Source organism: Malania oleifera, chromosome 6 (genome assembly GCF_029873635.1).
Source record: "Malania oleifera isolate guangnan ecotype guangnan chromosome 6, ASM2987363v1, whole genome shotgun sequence".
NCBI lineage: Eukaryota > Viridiplantae > Streptophyta > Magnoliopsida > Santalales > Ximeniaceae > Malania > Malania oleifera.
In genome coordinates this window covers 83,672,072-83,692,892 of record NC_080422.1, presented here as the reverse complement: position 1 = coordinate 83,692,892, position 20,821 = coordinate 83,672,072, and the positions used below count along the sequence as shown (strand labels likewise).

The 20,821-nt window shown below is 34.5% G+C and overlaps 1 protein-coding gene across 2 annotated transcripts; it reads right to left on the bottom strand.

Annotated features, from left to right (window-relative positions):
• LOC131158411 (zinc finger CCCH domain-containing protein 64) lies at positions 1 to 19,333 on the bottom strand. Of its 2 annotated transcripts, XM_058113260.1 has the most exons (11): positions 19,204 to 19,333; positions 18,839 to 19,112; positions 16,754 to 16,879; positions 16,515 to 16,638; positions 14,670 to 14,787; positions 9,692 to 10,137; positions 9,271 to 9,556; positions 2,518 to 2,611; positions 1,724 to 1,872; positions 551 to 781; positions 1 to 443 (listed from the first exon to the last, which is right to left on the bottom strand). In XM_058113260.1, exons 1-10 carry the CDS (start codon positions 19,276 to 19,278, stop codon positions 653 to 655), a joined length of 1,821 nt encoding a protein of 606 aa, XP_057969243.1. In that variant the 5' UTR covers positions 19,279 to 19,333; the 3' UTR covers positions 1 to 443; positions 551 to 652. The 2 variants fall into 2 exon arrangements, with proteins under 2 accessions (XP_057969243.1, XP_057969244.1); XM_058113261.1 differs by lacking the exon at positions 19,204 to 19,333 and having other exon boundaries at positions 16,754 to 16,851; positions 18,839 to 19,034.
• Between the last annotated feature and the right edge of the window lie 1,488 nt (positions 19,334 to 20,821).

Sequence of the window (20,821 nt, the reverse complement as noted above, 5' to 3'; positions counted from 1 at the left end):
TGGAATAAAAAAGGCACACTAAGCAAAAAACATTTGTGTCACAAAGTGAGAATAGTAAGAATGACAACCGCGGCGTGTGTTAACACTAGAAAGGGTAAACATAAAGAATTGGAAGACGGCTAATGGCCAAAAAACAGCCGCATTTTTTAAGTTGGCTCTACATGCTCTTGGCCATTTATGCATGGCACCAAATTTCAGGGCATAATATAGATATGGACAAGACAAAGTCACGAAAAAGAAAAAAGAAAATAAAAATGCTGTAACCTAGTAAAACAAACAAAAACAAAACTGCACCTAGGATGCATCAACAGTCCCATTTCATCCCAGCTCAGACCCAGATCGCGGTATGAATGCCATCACCATACCTAGGTCTGGAATTTGGTAGATGGCAGCAGCAGGGGCCACACAGGTTGCAGGTCATCTTGAATGCAATGTTCTTCCGCCTGGCAGATTTTGAAGTCAAAAGAAGAACTTGGACCATTAAGATGGCTAAGATATATTGAGCAAAATAATCCAATAAGTGATCTACAATTGGGCAAGTAAACGATACCTGAATAGGTTGCTGATTCGCATATGACCAGTAGCTACATGCATAGAACCATGCATGTTCACGACGAAGGACCCTATCATTGTAACCTCTCTACCATCGCTATCAGTGATTTGGGTCAAATACTTCAAATCGATTCCTGAAACTGTCTGCCATTTTCATTTCCTCTTCTTTGCTAACCTCACAATTCCTCCAATCAGCCCTATCTGCCTTGTTCAGCAAGCCTGCAAGAACCTGAAAAATGCTCCATATGATAGAGAGTTCTGCTTTTTAAAATGATTCAATTCATTACTTGCAACAAGAAGATGTAATAATTTTTAATATATTTTTTCTATTAAAGGCCTCATGAAGAACAACCAAGCTAAAGCATGCAAGAATACATCTAATATACCAAACCAATCAAATAAGGATAGAAACACTTTCCATTTTCTTCCACAATTTCAGAAGCCGAATGAGAATTTTCAAAAATAATATTCCATTTTGGTAGTTTTTATTTATATTTTATTTTTTATTTTTTGGAAGACCTTAAATGATTCTATCATGCAATCACAGCTTTCACCGACTGTTGGTCTTAAAAACAAACTCCAAAAATAATGTTTCAGATCATAGTAATTCTCAGTTCCCACTTCCCACGCAATGTTGCTTGAAAAGACCAAGTGTGGCAGCAGCTAAAGCACAGCAACACCTCCTAACTAGACTATGCCAGACTTTTCATTCAAAATAAACATTGTGCAGTCCTCTTACTGGTCCTTGCTCATAAATTTGGTTAAGCAAAGAATTAGAGGGGAATCAGCAATATTTGCCACACATCTTGCTTAACAGAAGAAAACAAATAATGTGAAGTAATCTATCTTGTAGCACACATTAGAAACTCATCAACAGCTCAACACAGAGTTTCAGCATGCAACCATAACATAATGACTTGTTATGTTACCATCATCAGTGCAAACGTAGACAGCAAGACGAAAGTCAAATCTAATCAAATAAATAGACAAGAAAGAACAGAACAGAACAAAATTCCTGCATTTGGCAGAAGAACAATTATCCAATAAGTAAACAACCCAATGAATCCATTGAGATTTGCACTTCAAAAACATACATATATACATACATGCATACATTTATATATATAGAATTACTTGACAAATTCAGTGCAATTACTCTTTGGCATCTTACCTCGCGTCCGAATTGGACTGGAAATTTCTCATTCTCCTCAACAGAATGCAATAATATGGTACCATCAGGAAGTTCTGCATAAAAGAAACTGAAGTTTCTATCAAACTGTGCCCTTAATGACTTTCTCCCTTCAGAATTAATATCGTTGTCTACAAAAAAGACACATCAGAATGCAGATACATCAGAAGCTAAAAATATCATTCATAGCCTTAAAACATATACAAAAAAGTCAAACCAAGTCAAACCTCAAATCAAACAAATCACAATAAAAAAAATAAAAAATAAATAAAAAATAAAAACACAGTACATAGACAAGAAAAATAAACTACAATTTCAAACTTTGAGAGCAGAATAATTGGAAAAAACAAGAATAATATAGGTACTTAGGAATCAACAGGATTGAAGTCTGAAGTTCAAGAGAAGCTTTATTCACTACATATTTATGAAAATATGTAATTTCTTTATGAAATAAAGAAGATATATTAAGAGAGAGAGAGAGAGAGAGAGAGAGAGAGAGAGAGAGAGTGTGCAGCATAAACATATAAAAATGTAACACCCAGTGCACACGGCTTCCACCCTTCCACACCAGGGGCCTGGGGAAGGCAACATTTACACAGTTTTACCTCCATGCTTGGAGAGACTGTTTCCATGATTTTAACCTGTGACCTTCAGGTTTTGATGAAACACCCTTGTGTTTATGAATAAATATGCATTGACCAAAAAAAAAAAAAGTCAATGGAAACAAAAAAGCCTACACTCATATTATGTGCTCTACCAAAACAATTGGAACTCACATTTTATGGCTGCAAATTTAAATCCCAATTTTCCAGCAGCCAAAGTAAATATATCTTGAACAGCAGATGCCTTGGATGATGGGATAGGAACAGCCTGCGCAAAAGAATAATGCTACTCTAAGCATAACCAAACCAATATAAAAAAAAAAAATTCTATAACCTCACTGCAAATAGGTCCAAACTCCAAAAAGCCTGCCTGCATGAAATTCCTATCAATCACAGCCCAAAATTAAGACATTAAATCCTCAGCATTGACTGTTAATCTGAATATAATGGTAACATAAAAAGCATCTCTACATTATTTATCCATTTAATGACAAAGAGTGAGGTGATGTTATGTCAATATTTCACCAAGGAAGATGGAAAAATTGTTTTTAAAAATGCTATAGTGATTCTCAAAACCTCCAAAGTTACCCCGTTATGCCTCCTATTTAGGACCAGCTGCTTGAATCTTTCTTTCCATCCAAATTTGTTTAGATTTTCTTGGCCACTTAATCAATTTAAACTTGTGGATTAGTAATAGCATGTTGGAGATGTTTCAAATTCTAGTAGTTTTTTGGTTCTTAATTTTGTGGATTAATGGCAGCAGTTTTATTTTCTTGGTGATATTTTACAGCAGTTTTTTTTTTCGTTTAATTTCTTCCATCAGCTAGATATTAATGGTGGTATTAGAACTGTAAAATACCATTAATCTGCTGCAATAACTGGCTGCAAGTTACTCCTCTATGCAGCCCATAAAAAGGCTACTTCCAGCCCTTTCCAAAACGCAACCAAAGAAACATATGTCTTCTCTTTCTTACATATTTTTTTCTCTCCATCATCCAATATTTTCTTTTTCTATCATCTTATTCTTGTTTCTTTTCCTTCCTCTACACTGGGTAATCGTATACTATAGCTCCTAAAGCTCTGGAGTTTGTGAGTGCATGCAAAGCCGATCCTAGCTGAGTAATCCTGAAGACCATGCGCGTTGTGACTATTTGCACCAAGAGATTTTCTCCGTAAGCGCAAAATCGGTTTTAAGGACAGTGGTCCTACCATGTCTCAGCTTTTCTATTTGTAATTGTCTCACTAATTTAATTTAGTTATTATTTTTATTACATCTTAATTTCTTACAATCTTAAAACTGAAATGGTCAACTTCAATCCTACACTGGAGAACCTACTAGCTGATCTCACCCATGTGGAATCTTTTGATGGGACCAATTATAAGTGTTGGAAAGTAAAAATTTATTTTGCCTTGAAAACACTGTCAGTGATCTATGTTCTAGAAACTCCCCGAGCTCAACCAAAAGGAAATAAAAACCACATCATATTAAAGTGGGAGGTAGATAACAAGAGGTGCAAGAACTACATTCTCATACTTTGGCAAATGAGTTTATTGATGTTTACTAGAAGTAAGACACTGTCAAGGAAACATGGGAAATCAGAAACAAGAACTACATCTCCGAAGATGCTTGAACCAAGATATTTGCTTGCAGAAAATTCCAGCTCTACAAGATGACAAATGAAAAAACAGTAGATCTCCAAATTCAAGAATTTTAAAAATTATTGCATGATATGTCGACAGAGGGAATAGAAGTAAATGATGTATTTCACACGGCTTCCTTGATTGATAAATTGCCACCATCCTGGAATGAGACTAAGGGAACTTTGATGCACAAGAAGAAGAATATGAACTTAGAGCAACTTATCGTCTACCTAAGGATAGAAGAAGCTAATAGAAAAATGGTGGTTCAGAATAATGAAGTAATGGGAAAGGCAAACTTGGTGGAAGATGGTCAGACAAGATCTAGCAGGAACTTCAGAATACAGAAACGAGCTAGGAGGAGCTACAACAACAAAGGTTCAACACCAGAGGAAACAACCAAATCAACAATCGACTGCACAACTGAATCAACAAAAAAGAAGATGATTGGAATAGCAACCATTCTAACAATCAATTGAGATATAACTCCTCCAACGTAAAGAAGGCACGAGGTAACTGTTATGTTTTTGGTAAACCTGGACATCATGCACCTCAGTGTAGGTTTCACCAAAGGGGTGGTAATAATAGTAATAATAGTAGTAACAATAATAATAATCAAAACAATAATAATAAGCCCCAAGCCAATATAGTAGAAGATGAGGAGATCATTATTGTGGTATCCGAGGTTAATCTTGTGGAAAATCCACAACTGGATAGTGAATACCAGTGCCACCAAACATGTATGCAGTGATCGTAATTTTTTCAACATATATGAAAAAGTTGATGGGGAATCAATATTTATGTGTAATGCCCAATACTCACCTGTGCTAGGAAAGGATATTGTGAACCTTAAGCTAACCTCTAAAAAACCTTAAGATTGACTGATGTACATCATGTACTAGATATTAGGAGAAACTTTATGTTTGGATCCATCATTAATAAGGTTGGTATCAAATTGGTTTTACTCGTAAGGGTGTCTTCCTGGGTAAGGATTACTATAATAATGGACTGTTTGTGTTGACTGTTATTAATAATATGAATAACTATATTAGTTCTTCTCCTTATCTAGTTGATTCTTTAGATCTTTGGCAGGATAGATTGAGACATATAAACTTTCCTTCTGTTAAAAGAATGAGGAATCTAGGTTTAATAAAAGCTTAACTAACTCTAACAAAGAAAAATGTAAAATTTGTGTAGAAGCTAAATTTACTAGAAAACCTTTCAAATCTATGGCAACAGAAGTACACTTAAGTTTAAAACAGAAGCGGAAAATAAAAAACGATAGGAAAATTAAAAGATTAAGAATTGATCAAAGAGGAGAATACGAATCAAGATTTTCAAGTCAATTTTGTGAACAAAATGGAATAATACATGAAGGAATAGCTCCTTATACACCTAAAGAGAACGGTACAGCTGAAAGGAAAAATAGAACATTGAAAGATATGATGAATGTAATGTTAGTAAGTTCAGGTTTGCCTTCTAATATGTGGGGAGAAGCTATTCTATATGCTAACCATATACTCAATAGAATACCACCTAAGAAAAGTGATAAAACACCTTATGAATTATGGAATGGCTATAAACCCAATCTAAAATATTTGTAAGTGTGGGGGTGTTTAGCTAAAGTAGGTTTGCAAGAAGTAAAGAAAAGGAAAATTGGTCCTAAAACTAGTAACAATGTATTTATAGGATATGCTCAATATAGTGTTGCATATAGATTCTTAATTATTAGATCAGATAATAATGTGTTAGAACCGAATACAATGATAGAAGTACAAGATGCAGAATTTTTTGAAAACATTTTTCCATTAAAACATAAAGAAAAAATAATAGATAAAACAAAAGATAAAGCATCTTGTGGAAAAGAAATTGTTGACAACAATGTAAAAAATCTTGAACCTAGGAAAAGTTAAAGATTTCAAAAGGAAACAACTTTTGAATCTAACTTTATGACAAATTTTCTAGTTGAACCGAATACAATGATAGAAGTACAAGATGCAGAATTTTTTGAAAATATTTTTCCATTAAAACATAAAGAAAAAATAATAGATAAAACAAAAGATAAAGCATCTTGTGGAAAAGAAATTGTTGACAACAATGTAAAAAATCCTGAACCTAGGAAAAGTTAAAGATTTCAAAAGGAAACAACTTTTGAATCTAACTTTATGACAAATTTTCTAGTTGAAGATAATCGACTTACATATCAACAAGCTATAACTTCACTAGATGCTATGTTTTGGAAAGAAGCAATTAAAGATGAATTTGAGTCTCTAAAAATAATTAACACATGGGATCTTGTAGATTTACCACTTGGACGTAAAACAATAGGGGGTAAATTCAAAAAGAAGTTGAGACTAGATGGTAGTATTGATAAGTTTAAAGCTAGATTAGTAGCCAAAGGGTAGACCAAAAAGAACGAGAAGATGTTTTTGATACTTATTCGCCAATTACAAAGGTCACAACTATTAGAGTTTTAATAGTCTTAGCTTCTATATATAACCTATATATACACCAGATGGATGTAAAAATGGCATTCTTGAATGGTGATCTAGAACAAGAAATTTATATAGATAAACCTGAAGGTTATAAAGTAGATGGTGCTAAGCATAAAGTTTGTAAATTAGCTAGATCTTTGTATGCACTTGGACAAATACTTTTACAATGACATGAAAAGTTTGATAACATTCTCATAAGTGATAGATATAAAATTAATTAATTGGATAAATGTTTGTATAGAAAATTTGACGGTAATAGTGATATGATAATATGTTTATATGTTGATGATAAGTTAACATTAGACACCAATTTAGAAATCGTCAACTCAGCCAAATTGTTTCTTGCCTCAAAATTTGAAATGAAAGACGTGGAACAAGCAAATGTAATTCTAGGTATAAGAGTTATATGTGAGCACATTGGTATTTGTTTATCCCAGTCACATTATGCAGAAAAAATTTAAAAAAATTTTTATCATATTGATTGCACACCTGTTAAAACTCTTTATGATTCTAATTTACAATTAAAGAAAAACAAAGGTGATCCTATTGCTAAGATTGAGTATGCTCAAATAGTGGGTTCTTTAATGCATTTAATAAATTATACACGCCGAGATGTTCCATTTGCAGCATGTAGACTTAGTGGATACAATCATAATCCTAGGCATGCCCACTAGATAGCACTAAAAAGGGTGTTGAAATATCACAAGGGTACTATAAATTATGGACTATTTTATTGTAGATTCCTTACAGTTGAAGAAGCATCGTTTGATGCTAATTGGATATCAGACACAAATGATATCAAGTCCATGAGTGGCTATGTTTTTATTTTAGCTGATCCTATTATTTCTTGGAAATCCAAGAAACAGACATGCATAGCAAAGTCCACTATAGAGGCAGAGTCTGTTGCTCTGGAGAAACAACTAATGAGGCTGATTGGTTTAGGAATATGTTAGCAAATATTCCTTTGTGGGTTAAACCGATACCACCTCTATCCATATGTTGTGATTGCCTAACAGCAATAGCTCGGGCAAATAATAAGACCTATAATGACAAGAGTAGGCATATACACCTATGACATAAGATAGTGAGAAAATTAATCTCACTTGGAGTGATCACTTTGAGTTATGTAAGGTCAAAAAGAAATTTAGCAGATCCTTTGACAAAGTGACTAGCTAGAAAGCTAGTAGAAGAAACATCGAGGAGGATGGATTTTAAGCCCTTCACATAAACTACTAATGATGACAACCCAACCTATGTGATTGGAGATTCTATGAATTAGGTTCGTCATTGAATAGTTTGTTGAGCACTATTTTTTTTGTTTTACTCATCCCTATGGCGTTGGAATCGTGCAACTACAACGATTGTAAGGATGATTTTATCTCTTAATGAATCCATAACCTTTGCTAGGTGGTGTGTTTAGTTTGTAGTTACACACTTGATGGATTCACCTATATGTGTGGAAGTGGGACCGCTTCCTATGAAAATTTAGTGGGCTAAAACTTTCTAGAGCATTCATGAAAATCTCATGACCTATTTGTACCAACTCGCAGAAGCCTTGTATTTAGAAATGTCATGTGAGTTGTGTGTTTATCTCACACTAAAAGGGGTTGGTTCAAGATTATAATATTCACCAAGTTCTTGTAGCTCATAGCACACATTCTCTAAGTGCAATTCAAACTAAAGGGTATTGTCATCCTTTGCATGACTTTTCATGGTTACCCAACCTTTGTTTACTTTTGATATATATATTTTTTTTTTTCATAATTGAAACATGGGGGGATTGTTGGAGATGTTTCAAATTCTAGCAGTTTTTTGGTTCTTAATTTTGTGGATTAGTGGCAGCAGTTTTTTTTTCTTAGTGTTATTTTTCAGATGGTTTTTTTTTTGTTTAATTTCTTCCAACGGCTAGATATTAATGGTGGTATTTGAACGGTCAAATACCATTAATCTATTGCAATAACCGGCTGGAAGTTACTCCTCTATGCAGCCTATAAAAAGGCTACCTCTAGCCCTTTCCAAAACGCAACCAAAGAAACATACCTTTTCTCTTTCTTACAAAATTTTTTCTCTCTATCATCCAGTAGTAGTCTCTAGTAGGTATCTTGTTATTTTTTCTTTTTCGATCTTATTCTTGTTTCTTTTCCTTCCTCTACATTGGGTAACCATATACTATAGCTCCTAAAGCTCTGGAGTTTGTGAGTGCACACAAACCTGAGTGGAGTTTGTGAGTGCACATAAACCTGAGCCTAGCTGAGTAGTTCTGAAGACCATGTGCGCTGTGACTATTTGCATTGAGAGATTTTCTCCATAGGCACAAAATTGGTTTTTGGGACAGTGGTCCTACCATGCCTCAGCTTTTCTATTTGTAATTGTCTCACTAATTTAATTTAGTTATTATTTATAGGACATCTTAATTTCTTACATAACCATGGGGTGCTGAACCATGCCCAAAAGCAAATGTGAAATATATTTTCATTTTAATTAGTCTAGTAACATTATGGAAAGATCAGGAACCAATACATCATGTAAAATCTGCAGGAAATAGAAACATAAAAGATAAGCATGGATTGAACACGAATCTTACAGATAAGCATATTTGTTGGGCGCATGCGCATGCGAGAGAGAGAGAGAGAGAGAGAGAGAGAGAGAGAGAGCATAAAGTAAAAACTGAATACTATATGTAAGAACAGTTTCTCTTAACAGCTCTGTAAGTTTAAGACAAAGGGCTATCATCAATTCATCTTACACAGTGAAAAAATCTGCAGAAAATACTAGAAAGAGAAATGCTTTTTACCTGAATATTGGCATGAGTGCCACGCTTTGAAATCCACTCAAAGAAAACAACATCCTTCCCTTGGTTCTTGAAATACAATTTCACACTATTCTGGAAGCTACCCAGTTCTATGTCACATTCTGGGGGTAAAGATAGGGAATTAGGCAAATGCTCAACAGGAACTATCAGTACATGGTCTTGAACAAGTGGACCCTTGGCTAGTGCACAGTAGAAACTTTCCCCTATGCTAATGATTAAATGTGACTCGACATTAGGGCTTGATAAACAAAACCAGCACTTTCCTGACCTGAAACTCAATGCAGGAGGGATCACTATTCAAGAATTCAATATTTGCAAATGACCCAAGCAAAACCAAATTAAACTACATAAAATGACATCTACCATAACTCAGAAAGAATAATGGGATCAATGGAACACGAACCTGTTAACACTAGCAGTTTCAGATCCCATTCTACCAGAAAAGCTATCACCATCCTGCAAGCTGTGCTTAAAGTTGCAATCTGGGCCCCTTTCACATCTTCCTTTGTTGATAAAATCAAAGCAAACACCTCTCATATATTGTTCCCTTGCACCTATGTCATGGCTAAAGTTGCAGCGTTTTTCCCGTGGACAAGACCCAGAAGACACAAATTTAAAGCAGAGCTTATCTCCATTTATAGCACCATGTTTCTGTCGTTTTTGAGAGATATCATACCGCCAATATTGCGAGTCAGGAGCACTATCAGCAGCTCTCTTAGCTGTTTCTTTAGAATGAGCTCTCAATTCTACAACTGTATATGGAGATAAAGTGGTGTTTGGTGGCTTCATGCAAATATCAGAGGCCATCATGGAACATGCTGGAGTAGGAGAAATTGCATGAATAAATTTCTGAAAAGCAGGCACAAGAACCAAGAGTTATAGAACACCAAAAACAATGTGTTGAGAAATACAAGGGCATATAAAAGACAGTGTATGAGAAAGAGCTGCACAGATTCAAACTTTCCAAGTTTATTCAAAAGAAAAGTTTCAGTGTGAGATCCGTTCGAGATGATGCAAAATCCAAGAATAACAAGCAAAAGCATTACAAAAATAGCCATTAATATTTCTAAAGCAGATTTGAGTGCAGAGCAAAAAAGGATTTCATTATGCTTACATTAATGACAAGAACATAGTTGCCAAATTGAGATTCCAATCATGAATTGAAATCCCAATTTCCTAAATCAAAAATCGAATCAAATCAATCGTAAGATTCAAAAGAAAATTTGAAAAATCAATTCCAAATGGCTTGTATATATGTGCAAGAAGTAAAAAACTTTGAAATTTCAACAAATATAGATCAACCATGTTGACAAGTGGTGCTTGCCTCTGAAGCAAGTTTTGTAGGTCTAACTCTTACAATGATCTATTTAACTCATACATACATTGATATATAAGAGGAAAAAATGGACATTCAAACAAGATATACCTTGATCTAACCATTGCATCCCTATCAACTATCAAGCTAAGCTTGTTCCTACAAGCTATAACATGTAACTCAAAACTAAAGCAATCTGTCTAAGAGTTCAAGATACACACACAAACCAAAAAAACAAAGATAAGGACCCACAAAAAGTTAGAAATTAAACTTTATGTCTATGATGTAATTTTACACAATAAAAAATCATGTGTATGCTTTCTTTAAAAAAAGATGAGAGGAAGCAAGAAAAGCTTAATGAAAAATTGAACTCGATGGTTTTTAAGGGAAATGGAAGAATCAATAGAAAACAATAAAAATTTGAACTTTATGGTGCTTACTAAAAAAAAATAGTCATTTTCAATCATAAGCTTGCTCTAACACCTAAAACAAGAAGAATAAGTTAATAAAAAACATAGAAAATTATTAAAATATAAAAACTAATAAATATCAGACCTTTAAATCTAGAAAGTGGAGAAAACAACGTGCCAACCAAAAGCTCACCCACCTAGTCAGCTTCAGTTTTCTTCCCAGGACTGCTATCCTTCTCTAACAGTAGTTTTCTTCTAATCTTATCTAATGACAGAAAAGAAAGGAGCAGAATGAGATGGCCAACACAATTATCTCTTCTCTTTTGGAGGGGAACCTCATGTATATAGCAAATAGAAGGCCAAAATGATAAAAAAAAAAAAAAAAAAGTTTAAAAATCTTTATGTTGGGTTTTAGAGGAGTCGGATCCGAATCTTACAATTCATATGATTCGATTCAATTCACCTCAATTCACAGCCTTTTGCAATTCTCCCATGCGATTTGAACCGCCTTATGCCTTTCTCGATTAGTACAATTCAAATTGAGAATCATCCGATTCTAACAACTATGGCCAAGAAAATCTGTAAGCCATTCTCTGTTGGCTAAGTTAAGAGTCCATTTGGTTCAGAATTTGTTGAAATTTTCCACCATCTTTGAGTCTTTTTCAGTTGTTGGTGGAAGTCATTGTTGAAAAGTCAAAAATCAGAAAACCTTTTTTTTTTTATCATTTTTTGAAAATGGCCTATTTCTGAGAACAATTTTGGGGGGAAAAAAATAAAGAAAAGCTTTTTCAACTACGAAGCTGCTGGCAGAGCCCTACAAAACAAAAATTCTTGATGCAGATGACACTGCTAGGTGTACAGATAGTAAAAAGACTACCTATTCTGACGAAGAACTTCTACAACCAAATCAGATTAGGGAGGATTAATAAGTTCCCTTTGAAAGTGTAAAACAACAAAGTCTCAAGAGAGTAATTTTTTTAGAGACAACCTGGGAAGTAATCTTAAGATTCTTAATAGATGAGAATCTTTAGAAAGGAAGGGTCACTTCAATAACTGGTGTCATATGTGTAATATCAGAGGGAGACATCAAACCACCTTATTCTTCATAGGCTAGAGAATTGTGGAGTCTGGCAATGGTTGAACATTGTATTGTAATGCCTGGAATTGTGTTGTACCTTTTCTGTTCTGGAAAGAGTGGTCTCCATCTCAATTCTAAGAAATCTGGATAAGGGTCCCAAAATGTTTTCTTTGGAACATTTGGAGGAATAAAAATAGGAAAGCATTTGAAGGAAAGGAGCTGTCTCTACACTCTACAGAGATTAAAATATGATTAAACATAATTATTTTTGGAGTTGGAATTTTACACCATACCTTCCCATCGCTGGAGTTTTTTATCTTTGATTTCTTTTGGCTTTTGCATAAAGTTTCTTTCCCCCTAGGTGCCACTAATACAACACTTCAAGATATTAAATTTCGCCGAAATTACAGAAATGTTGGTCAAATTTTTGGTTTTTAGGAGGGATCAAAATGGAAACAGTTTCCAATTTCTTCTTTTCAAAATTTGGGGAAATTTCAGAAGTTTCAGAAATTTTGGCAGAAATTTCAAACAGCTTCCAGCTTCTTTTTTAAAATTTCAAGAAATTTCAGAAATATCAAAATATTGACCAAAATTTCTGAAATCTTCATCAAAATTAAAATTTGAAAGACTGAAAAACAGGTAAATTTTGGCCTTTTTTTCAAAGCCATGAACCTGAAATGGAACTCCTTTCCTCCTTTTTTATTCTTTCAGCAAAATTACAGCACACATGACCCATCTTATCAAATTATTACACACTTTCGGAACCTTATTTTGGGCCTTTTAGACCCAATTTAGTCCATTTATTAGTCACTCAGAAACTACTTTTTTTTTTTTTCCCCTAGAAAAACCTATATGTTTCTCCATTAAACATATTTCTAAATGGCCCAAAATATTTTGAATGAATCAAACAATTATATCACAATACACAATTTGATATTAAATTCAATATAAGTTGTTTAGAACATAAATAGATATTACATTAAACAAAAAGTTCACTCAAAAAAATGTTTGATGAGCATTGCAAAAATTCAAATGTCTTCTTTTCTTTAATCTCTTTTACAAGATTACTGATACGCAATTTATAAACCTCAGATACAATTAAAATTGTGATATTAACATTCTCTTTATTTTATTTTGGTTATAAATTATGCACAATCATCTACTTTTAACATTTACAAAGTTCTGTTCATAATTTTAATCAGTGTTTTAAAATACGAATGTGTAAGCGAGGCATAAGCCTTAAGGCGTAAGCCTTAAGGCATAAGCCTTTTGAGAATTTAATTTTTTATTTAAAAATATATAAAATAAATTATACTTACTAAAAATATTATGAATTTTATTTCATAATTAAAATAAAGAATTTTCTTTAAATTTTATCCCTAAAAACAGCCTAAAGAGTCTAAGCTCAAGCTAGCTGTGGGGGTATTGGCCATGAATTACAGGGCCACTACCACGTGCCCATCCAAGCTTTAATATTTAACTTCAAACCCATTGCCTTTTGCGGTTAAAAGAGTTTGACTCAGTCATGACTCTCTCTTTCCTCTCTTTCCTCTCTCTCTCTCTCTCTCTCTGAAGTGATATAAGTCTGCTAATAAAGATGATTTTTTGTGAAGCAGCTGAGTGTCGAGAAGAAAGAGTTCTGCATGAAGATCCAAAGCAGCTGAGTGTCAAAGAGAGACTTCTATATGAAGATTTGAAGCAGGTGAGGGTTGAAGAGTGTTGAAAATCGAAATTAGGTCTTCGACGTTGGAAAGAGATCGCCTGAGAAGTCAAGGGCACAGATATGCAGAAGATCTGAGGTTGGTCAACAATTGAAGTAGGTCGAGAGAGAGAGAGAGAGAGAGAGAGAGAGAGAGAGAGAGAAAGAGAGAGCCATGGTGCATGATTGGCTGAAGATAGACAACCCAGTTGTCCTGTTGGAGGAGTCTTCCCGGAGGACATCAATTGATGGAAAGAGATTATTTGTCGATGTCGAGGAAGCTTTTTCTGCTCCATAATTTGCAAAAATAATGGGGTCCGAAATGCATACACCTTGTCTGTTGAGGCATGAAATGCGAGTTTTTCTGTGCAAGGCATATGCCCAACTCCAAAATGCGTACGCCTTTTGGGACTTTTGTCTTTTACATTACGCCTTGGGGTGTTTTACCCTCAAAACGCATCAAGGCACGCCTCAAGAACGCCTTTTAAATCACTGACTTTAATTTATTATAACTTTCTGTTGTTTCTTTAAATCAAAATTCTATCAAAAATTTAAATTTTCCATAAATTGAAACACTCAAAATTCCCACCAAAATCAAAATATAATTTCTCACCTTATCAAAAATAGTGTAGTCATTTTCTTCACTTCTTCCACTTTTGAAAACAGAAACCATAAAATAAAATGGATATCAAATCTGACCTAAGATGATGCACAAGCATATCAACTCATTATCTAACTCCAATCGACGGTCATAAACTTCAACTCAGAAATAAATAATTGGTATCACATCGTATATTCACAAGACAGTTCTAATTATTTTTCAGAAACATGAAATGAGTCAACAAAAATTTAGAAGCAATAGAAGAAAATTTTCTGAACCTGTTTATTTTTATTTCCAACAGGAGCAAGACCCAAGAAACGGGTTACATGGACAGCCTCAACGTTAGAATATGGTTCGCGTGCATAAAATATGCCCTTAGAACCTGCAATGTGGTAGCTGCCCAAGAAAAAACAACCATTAACAGTACATAATGCTTTTTCCAAACTACAAGCAATACAATTATGCTCATCTCCACATAGATCATAATTCCAATGCTTAAGAAATCTTTCCATATTATTGCAATATTTCCAATCAAACAGCATCACATCTCTTGTCAAACTGCAGCTACTATGATCAGAGCTATTAGTTCCATAACTGCTCAAGTGGAATGCAGTTTGACAATGCATTCCCTAACTAGTCATTGGTTCAGGAAATCTTTAAGGATACTTGGAATGGGAATTAGGAATCCTCAATGTCTACATATTTGTTAATTCAGGGAATCCTATGTGGCATGCATTTGGAAATCCCAAGGGCCCATTATGCCCACAAAAAATCCCAACTTATTTTTTGGTAATCCAGATTCCCACAGGAAAAGGATCCTATTCCCAGGCATGTGATTCGCCCAACCAAACACCTAAAAAAAGCTTCCAGTAAAATTTGACATAAATATCCTAGAAGATTGTCTGGAAGAGCAAATTCACCTGGCAATGCTCCAGAGAGAGGATGTACTTTCAAAGTAGTAATAAAGTAGGCTTGTGAACTGTGGCTAATGGGATTGATGATGCAAAAGATTCACCATATTGGTTCTTACCCAAAATTAAAGAGCAACAGTTTTTCATATAAATATACATATATACATACATACATACATATATATATATATACATACATATACTCACACACTTCATCTAGTATAAAATATAGGAGAAGGTTCAAGGGAAGAAGATAGTACCAAGAAGCTCTTTGGGTGTATGGAGTTACTTAAAGAATTCCAACCCCCCCTACCCCTCCTTCCAAAATTCTCTATCGTCTCCCTTGGTTAGCAAATCATGACAAAATCTCAAGTGTGTAATATTTGATAGCCAAAGTTATTATAGATTGTTTTTAAATGTGATACCACCATATGCAACGATTTGAATTCACTTGAAGTGCGTCTTTCAGGAGGAATACAATGCTTTAACTGCACTATGAGAAAACATATTTCAACATGTATTTTCATGATTTGCAGCAAGAGAGAGAAAGGATGCGAGAGTTGGGACAATCTGTGTAAATTTAAAGTGGAAGAGAGAAAGAGACACAGCCATCGCATGCCTGGTGTGCCTAGGCCAAGTATGCTAGAATAACTGGCTTTAAGCTGTTAAAATGCAACAGCAGCATTTGTTGTACCACAATAGAACATAACAACCACTATGGTCCTGAATCAGGCAGCCTCCAAAAAATTGTTCCATAAAGGTTTCAGACACTCCCAGCACAAATACATAATGACCATTACACAACAGATTTTCGTTCCATTTTTTAATAAGTAATTTAATTGCATGTTTTGAGAAAAATGAAAGAATTTAGAGAAAAGTAATAGAAAATAAACCACAAGGACATGAATTAAGTTTTGTACTTTTGCAAGGTTCAATGTGGTTTATTATCCATACTTTTCTGCAAAATTATTTTTCTTTAGCAGAATGCCTTGGGGGCTAAGGCATTCCACAAGATACCAGAATTAATAAATTAACTGTATTTGATCAATGACACTTGAAAGTTTTGCAGCTTTTCCAAAACTAAATAAAAATTGCTGAACCAAAAATATTGACTGAAAAGAAAATGTCAACTCATATTTTTGAAATGATGACAACATTTCTGGCAAGAGATAAGCATCAATTATCCATTGGTAATCTCATTTAATCACTTACCGTGGTTTGATCTCCGCTACCAATTCTGAAATGGTAGAGTCACTACCCAATGAATCTGTGATTCCTGGAGGAACATCAGATGTAACAGCTCTGTTCATGACTCCACTTGGCCATTCATTAGTAATTGGGCAGTCAAGGAAGTCAGTAAAATGGTTAGTCATCAAGAAATCTTGTTAAGCATCAGGCATTAGGAATCAACTACAGAAAAAGTTCATCAACAACACAAAAAGGATATGTAAGAAACAAGTCGACTATTCCAGATTCTTCAGCCAATGCTCGCAGTGCATCCACATCATCTTGACTGTATGTTCCAAACTGCTGACCATCCGAAGAGTGCCTACCAGATAAGTAGGCCACAGACAATCCTAATAAATGAGTAAGTGGATCAGCTAGGAAAGAGATAATATAGAATCATCATATGCCTTCTCAAAAACTTAAATTATTTGAAAACTAACATGTTTTTAATGATATCCTCTTTCATACCATGCAGGTCATGAGCCGATAAAGCAACTAAAGCAATACAGAGGTGTAAAGATCTAAATTTGTAGAGTTTGAATATTAAAATATTACCAGGACCATATCCTGCATACACATAAACATGTATATATAAATACACGCATTCATACATACAAAGGCTACTAGATAAGGGATTAACAACTAACTGCATGTTCGGAACATAGGAATGGAACATAATCGGAAGGAATGGAATTGAATTTTTCCCTTGATTTCATCATATCCCTCATTCAAATTTCATTCCATTCCTTTCCTACCTAACTCCATTCCCAAACCGAACATGCTATAAAACATTTTATAGAAAACCAACATATTTCTCAACAATATGTTTTAAGCGGCAGAAGAGAGGATAAAATACACATTAAGTTCTAAAATTTCCTTCAAGGCCCCGCAAACTGTTCATCTCTACAGAGGTAAGATTTAATTATTCAAAGTGAATTTTTGAATGCAAGTTGGTAACAATATTTCTAGGACAAGGCAAACATACATGACAAAGGCCTAAGAATTTTCTTATTTTCATTTTTTCCTCCACCTACACTGCACAAACAAATAGGTGAAACTAAGAAAAACATTTTTTCCCTCTTTTTTCTCTCTCCTCTACGGCTCTCTCCCCTATAAATATTGAATAAAAAACAATATAGCAGGATGTCCAGAAGTGAGCTCCATAAATAAGGTATTCTGTAACACTATCATTTATAAAACCATAATATGGCTGTTAAAAATACATATATGATTCCATCAGACTAACAGCAACTAGTCATAAGTGGCCTGAATTGTTATTTTAAGTTTTACGCTTTTACGTACATAAAAATGTACAGTCAACATTAACTTTAAGAGCAAAATAGAGGGAATCCTATGTAGAGTTGCAGACTACGCAATGTTAGCCTCCCAAAATTTTAATGAACATTTCTATTTCGCTGCTGCAGACATATCTCTCTGGACTAAAGAAGGCCAGATGCTGCCGATTCCAAATGAGTGAATGAATTGAGGGCACAACTAAGTTATCTGTGTGCATCTATGTTTATCTCCCAGAAGCTAAGGAAGAGTTATATTTCTTTGCTGCTGACTTGACTTCTCACTCCAAAACCAAAGTAAGCTTGAAGCAGCCTTATCCATATGAGTGATTAAAATTGAGACTTGAAAGCACTCCATGCAAAATGTAATTGGTGTCCCTGGAAGCTAAAGAATTGTTTAATTTCATTGCCACTAGCTTGACTTGTGTCCCATTCTCCCCAGACTAAATTAGACTTGATGCCTTCTGTTATTTATGAGTTCCTGAAACCCTGCCCACCGCAAGAGTTTTCTTCTTCTCACCATGTTGAACCCTTCCCTTGTTAGTTGTTGCTTACTTGCTTCTTTCAATTTCTTCTTACCAAACCAATGACAATTATGTCCTACTGAAATTCTTTCGTTGTTAAATTTCACTTCAATCCCTTACCCAAACTCGAGCCCTTATTTTCCCCTTTTAATTCCAACATCAATCACTTGAGTTTCAACTTGCAGCAGACAGTAGTTCATGCGCAATGTGGCAGTCTAAAATGAGAATCTTTTTTTCTTTTTACAAGGGAATTAAATTGACAATCTAAAAAGGCTATCAATCTAATAAAGCAGTCAAATGCAGAAAAATACAACATTTTTTTTCCCTGTATTCATAGTTGGGCCATTTTCGGGCTCATTTGGGCGCTATTTCCACCTTTTTCAAATCCTAAATAATGAAATAAATATTTTTTCAAAATTTCAGTTTCATTCTTGTTTATTGCACTCTCCCAGAAGCGAAATACACAACAAAATTACCGAATTTTAAACCGTACCATGAAGAGTGAACTTGCCACTGCCTCTCAACCAATACAAATTGTCGCATATCTTCAACCCATCCATCTTGAACCCTTGGTTCGCGGAGTCCTTGGAAGCGGCCGAGAGAACCTTCGCGGCGCCGATGCCATAGTCGCCGGTGAAGTATGTGGGGAGAGGGATCGACGAGCGACCTTCCACGTAGTCCAGGAACTCCTCAAGCCGCTCAGGCGAGTCGGGGAAGAACTGGCCGACGCAGAGGATGAAGTCAAACGGACCACTTGATTTGTTGACCTAGAAGCAGAACCAGGACAAATGTGAATCAATTGCGCGAGGTGATAAACCCTATAGAGAGAGAGAGAGAGAGAGAGAGAGAGAGAGAGACCGATGAGACTCGCTTGACGAGCTGACTGAGTCGACCCAAGACATCTCCACACAGTAACAATCTAGGAGCAGCCATGAGAGAGAGAGAGAGAGAGAGAGAGAGAGTCGCCAATTAAACTGAAAGCCAAAGCGAGAACACTTGAAGGCCGTCGAAATTAATTATGTATTTAATATTATTTTACAATTTAATTGGATTGAGTTTAAATTTTAAGAAATAATAATCAGATCTATATCTAGATTAATAATAGAAAAAATGACAAAAATGTCGAGTGAGCATTAATTTCTAATCTTAAAATTTTAAGTTAAATTTACATAGTGTAATCCAGTCATAACCTCCACTGAAATTTTGTCCACTTTAAGTCAATTTTTCATTATTTTTCACAAATAGCAGTTAAATTATGAAAATACAATATAAAAAAATATTTTCCATAACTAATACTAACTAACACATGCTTTATAACCAACTAATAACAAATTCATAGCTAAAGTTATTCCTTAATTTGGTTTGTTTTTTAATAGTTTAAATATTTTAATAAAATTTAAATTTTAATAAATAAATAAATAGTTACCAAATCATATTACAATTATAGTTGAATTTCTCACTTTAGTATTCGGGAGTGTCTTGGAAAAAGAGAGGGCCAAGTTCGGTCCTTTCCATTCTTAGGATACAAAAGTTAGGAATTCAAATAAAATCCTTCTTGCAATATTGAGTTAATGCTATAAAAAAAATTTGACTCAACAATAAAAATCAAAATCAAAATATAAAAAAAAAATTACACAAAAATCAATAAAAATATATTACATATGTATGGTGTCCAACCATCCAATCATCGTACGTAAAGTTCAAGCACATGTGCCATTTTGGTGAACTTAATCCCAATCGAATTTTGTAGCTAGCAAGCAAAAATGGATTAGAGTTATTTGGGAAAAAGTTAGACAAGAGAAGCTTTGAACAAGTCACAGAAGTTTATGAAAAACTAATAAAGAGGGAGATCATATATGCAAATTTCCTCTGGTTGTGGATAGCAAGCCTTTTCACAGGGCTCAGTGAGACAAAGAATAAAAGAGGAAGGGATATAAATCATATGTTAGTTGGAGATCCCTATACCTCAATATGCATGACTCAACCAAGCCCCACACCCACTCTCTTTGAGAAAGCCCCCCAACCGCCAACTTTGCCTTCAAAAACCTTTGAGGAACCTCCTTAGAGGTAGTCACGGGCCCCTTCCTTGCTATAGGGATCTTTTGCCCTTATCGAGTTTCCTTCTAAGGGGCATCAAAGGCAAACCATCCATGTTGAGGAACCATAGAACCTCCATTTTTAGTGATTGCACTTTAAGGAAAGCACAAATAAATGAAGAATAAAGAATGCATATGTTCTTCATGTTTGATGTATGTGGTTAGAGAGCTACACGTTCCATTAACTTTCTAGATCTTTTGATCTCTCTCCTTGTTTGCACCATTTTTCTTCTAGAGTTTTTTAGTTAGTGTTATTTTGTTCACATTTTGCAATGTTTGTGAAGGCTATGTGTTTCAAAAAACTAAACCTATTTATAAGATGAAGCGTTGTGTAAACTTGAGCTTCAATTATATAAATACAAAATAAGGCATTAACTTTA

What these genes read in the sequence shown, in the direction of transcription:
- LOC131158411 (XM_058113260.1), bottom strand. Translation starts at nt 19,278, where the DNA reads ATGGCTGCTCCTAGATTGTTACTGTGTGGAGATGTCTTGGGTCGACTC. An exon ending in TGGCAAGTTCACTCTTCATG is followed by an intron (nt 16,880 to 18,838) that starts GTACGGTTTAAA and finishes CTCATTTATTAG; the next exon opens with GATTGTCTGTGGCCTACTTA. An exon ending in TAAATTTGCAGCCATAAAAT is followed by an intron (nt 1,873 to 2,517) that starts GTGAGTTCCAAT and finishes TCTTTTTTGTAG; the next exon opens with ACAACGATATTAATTCTGAA.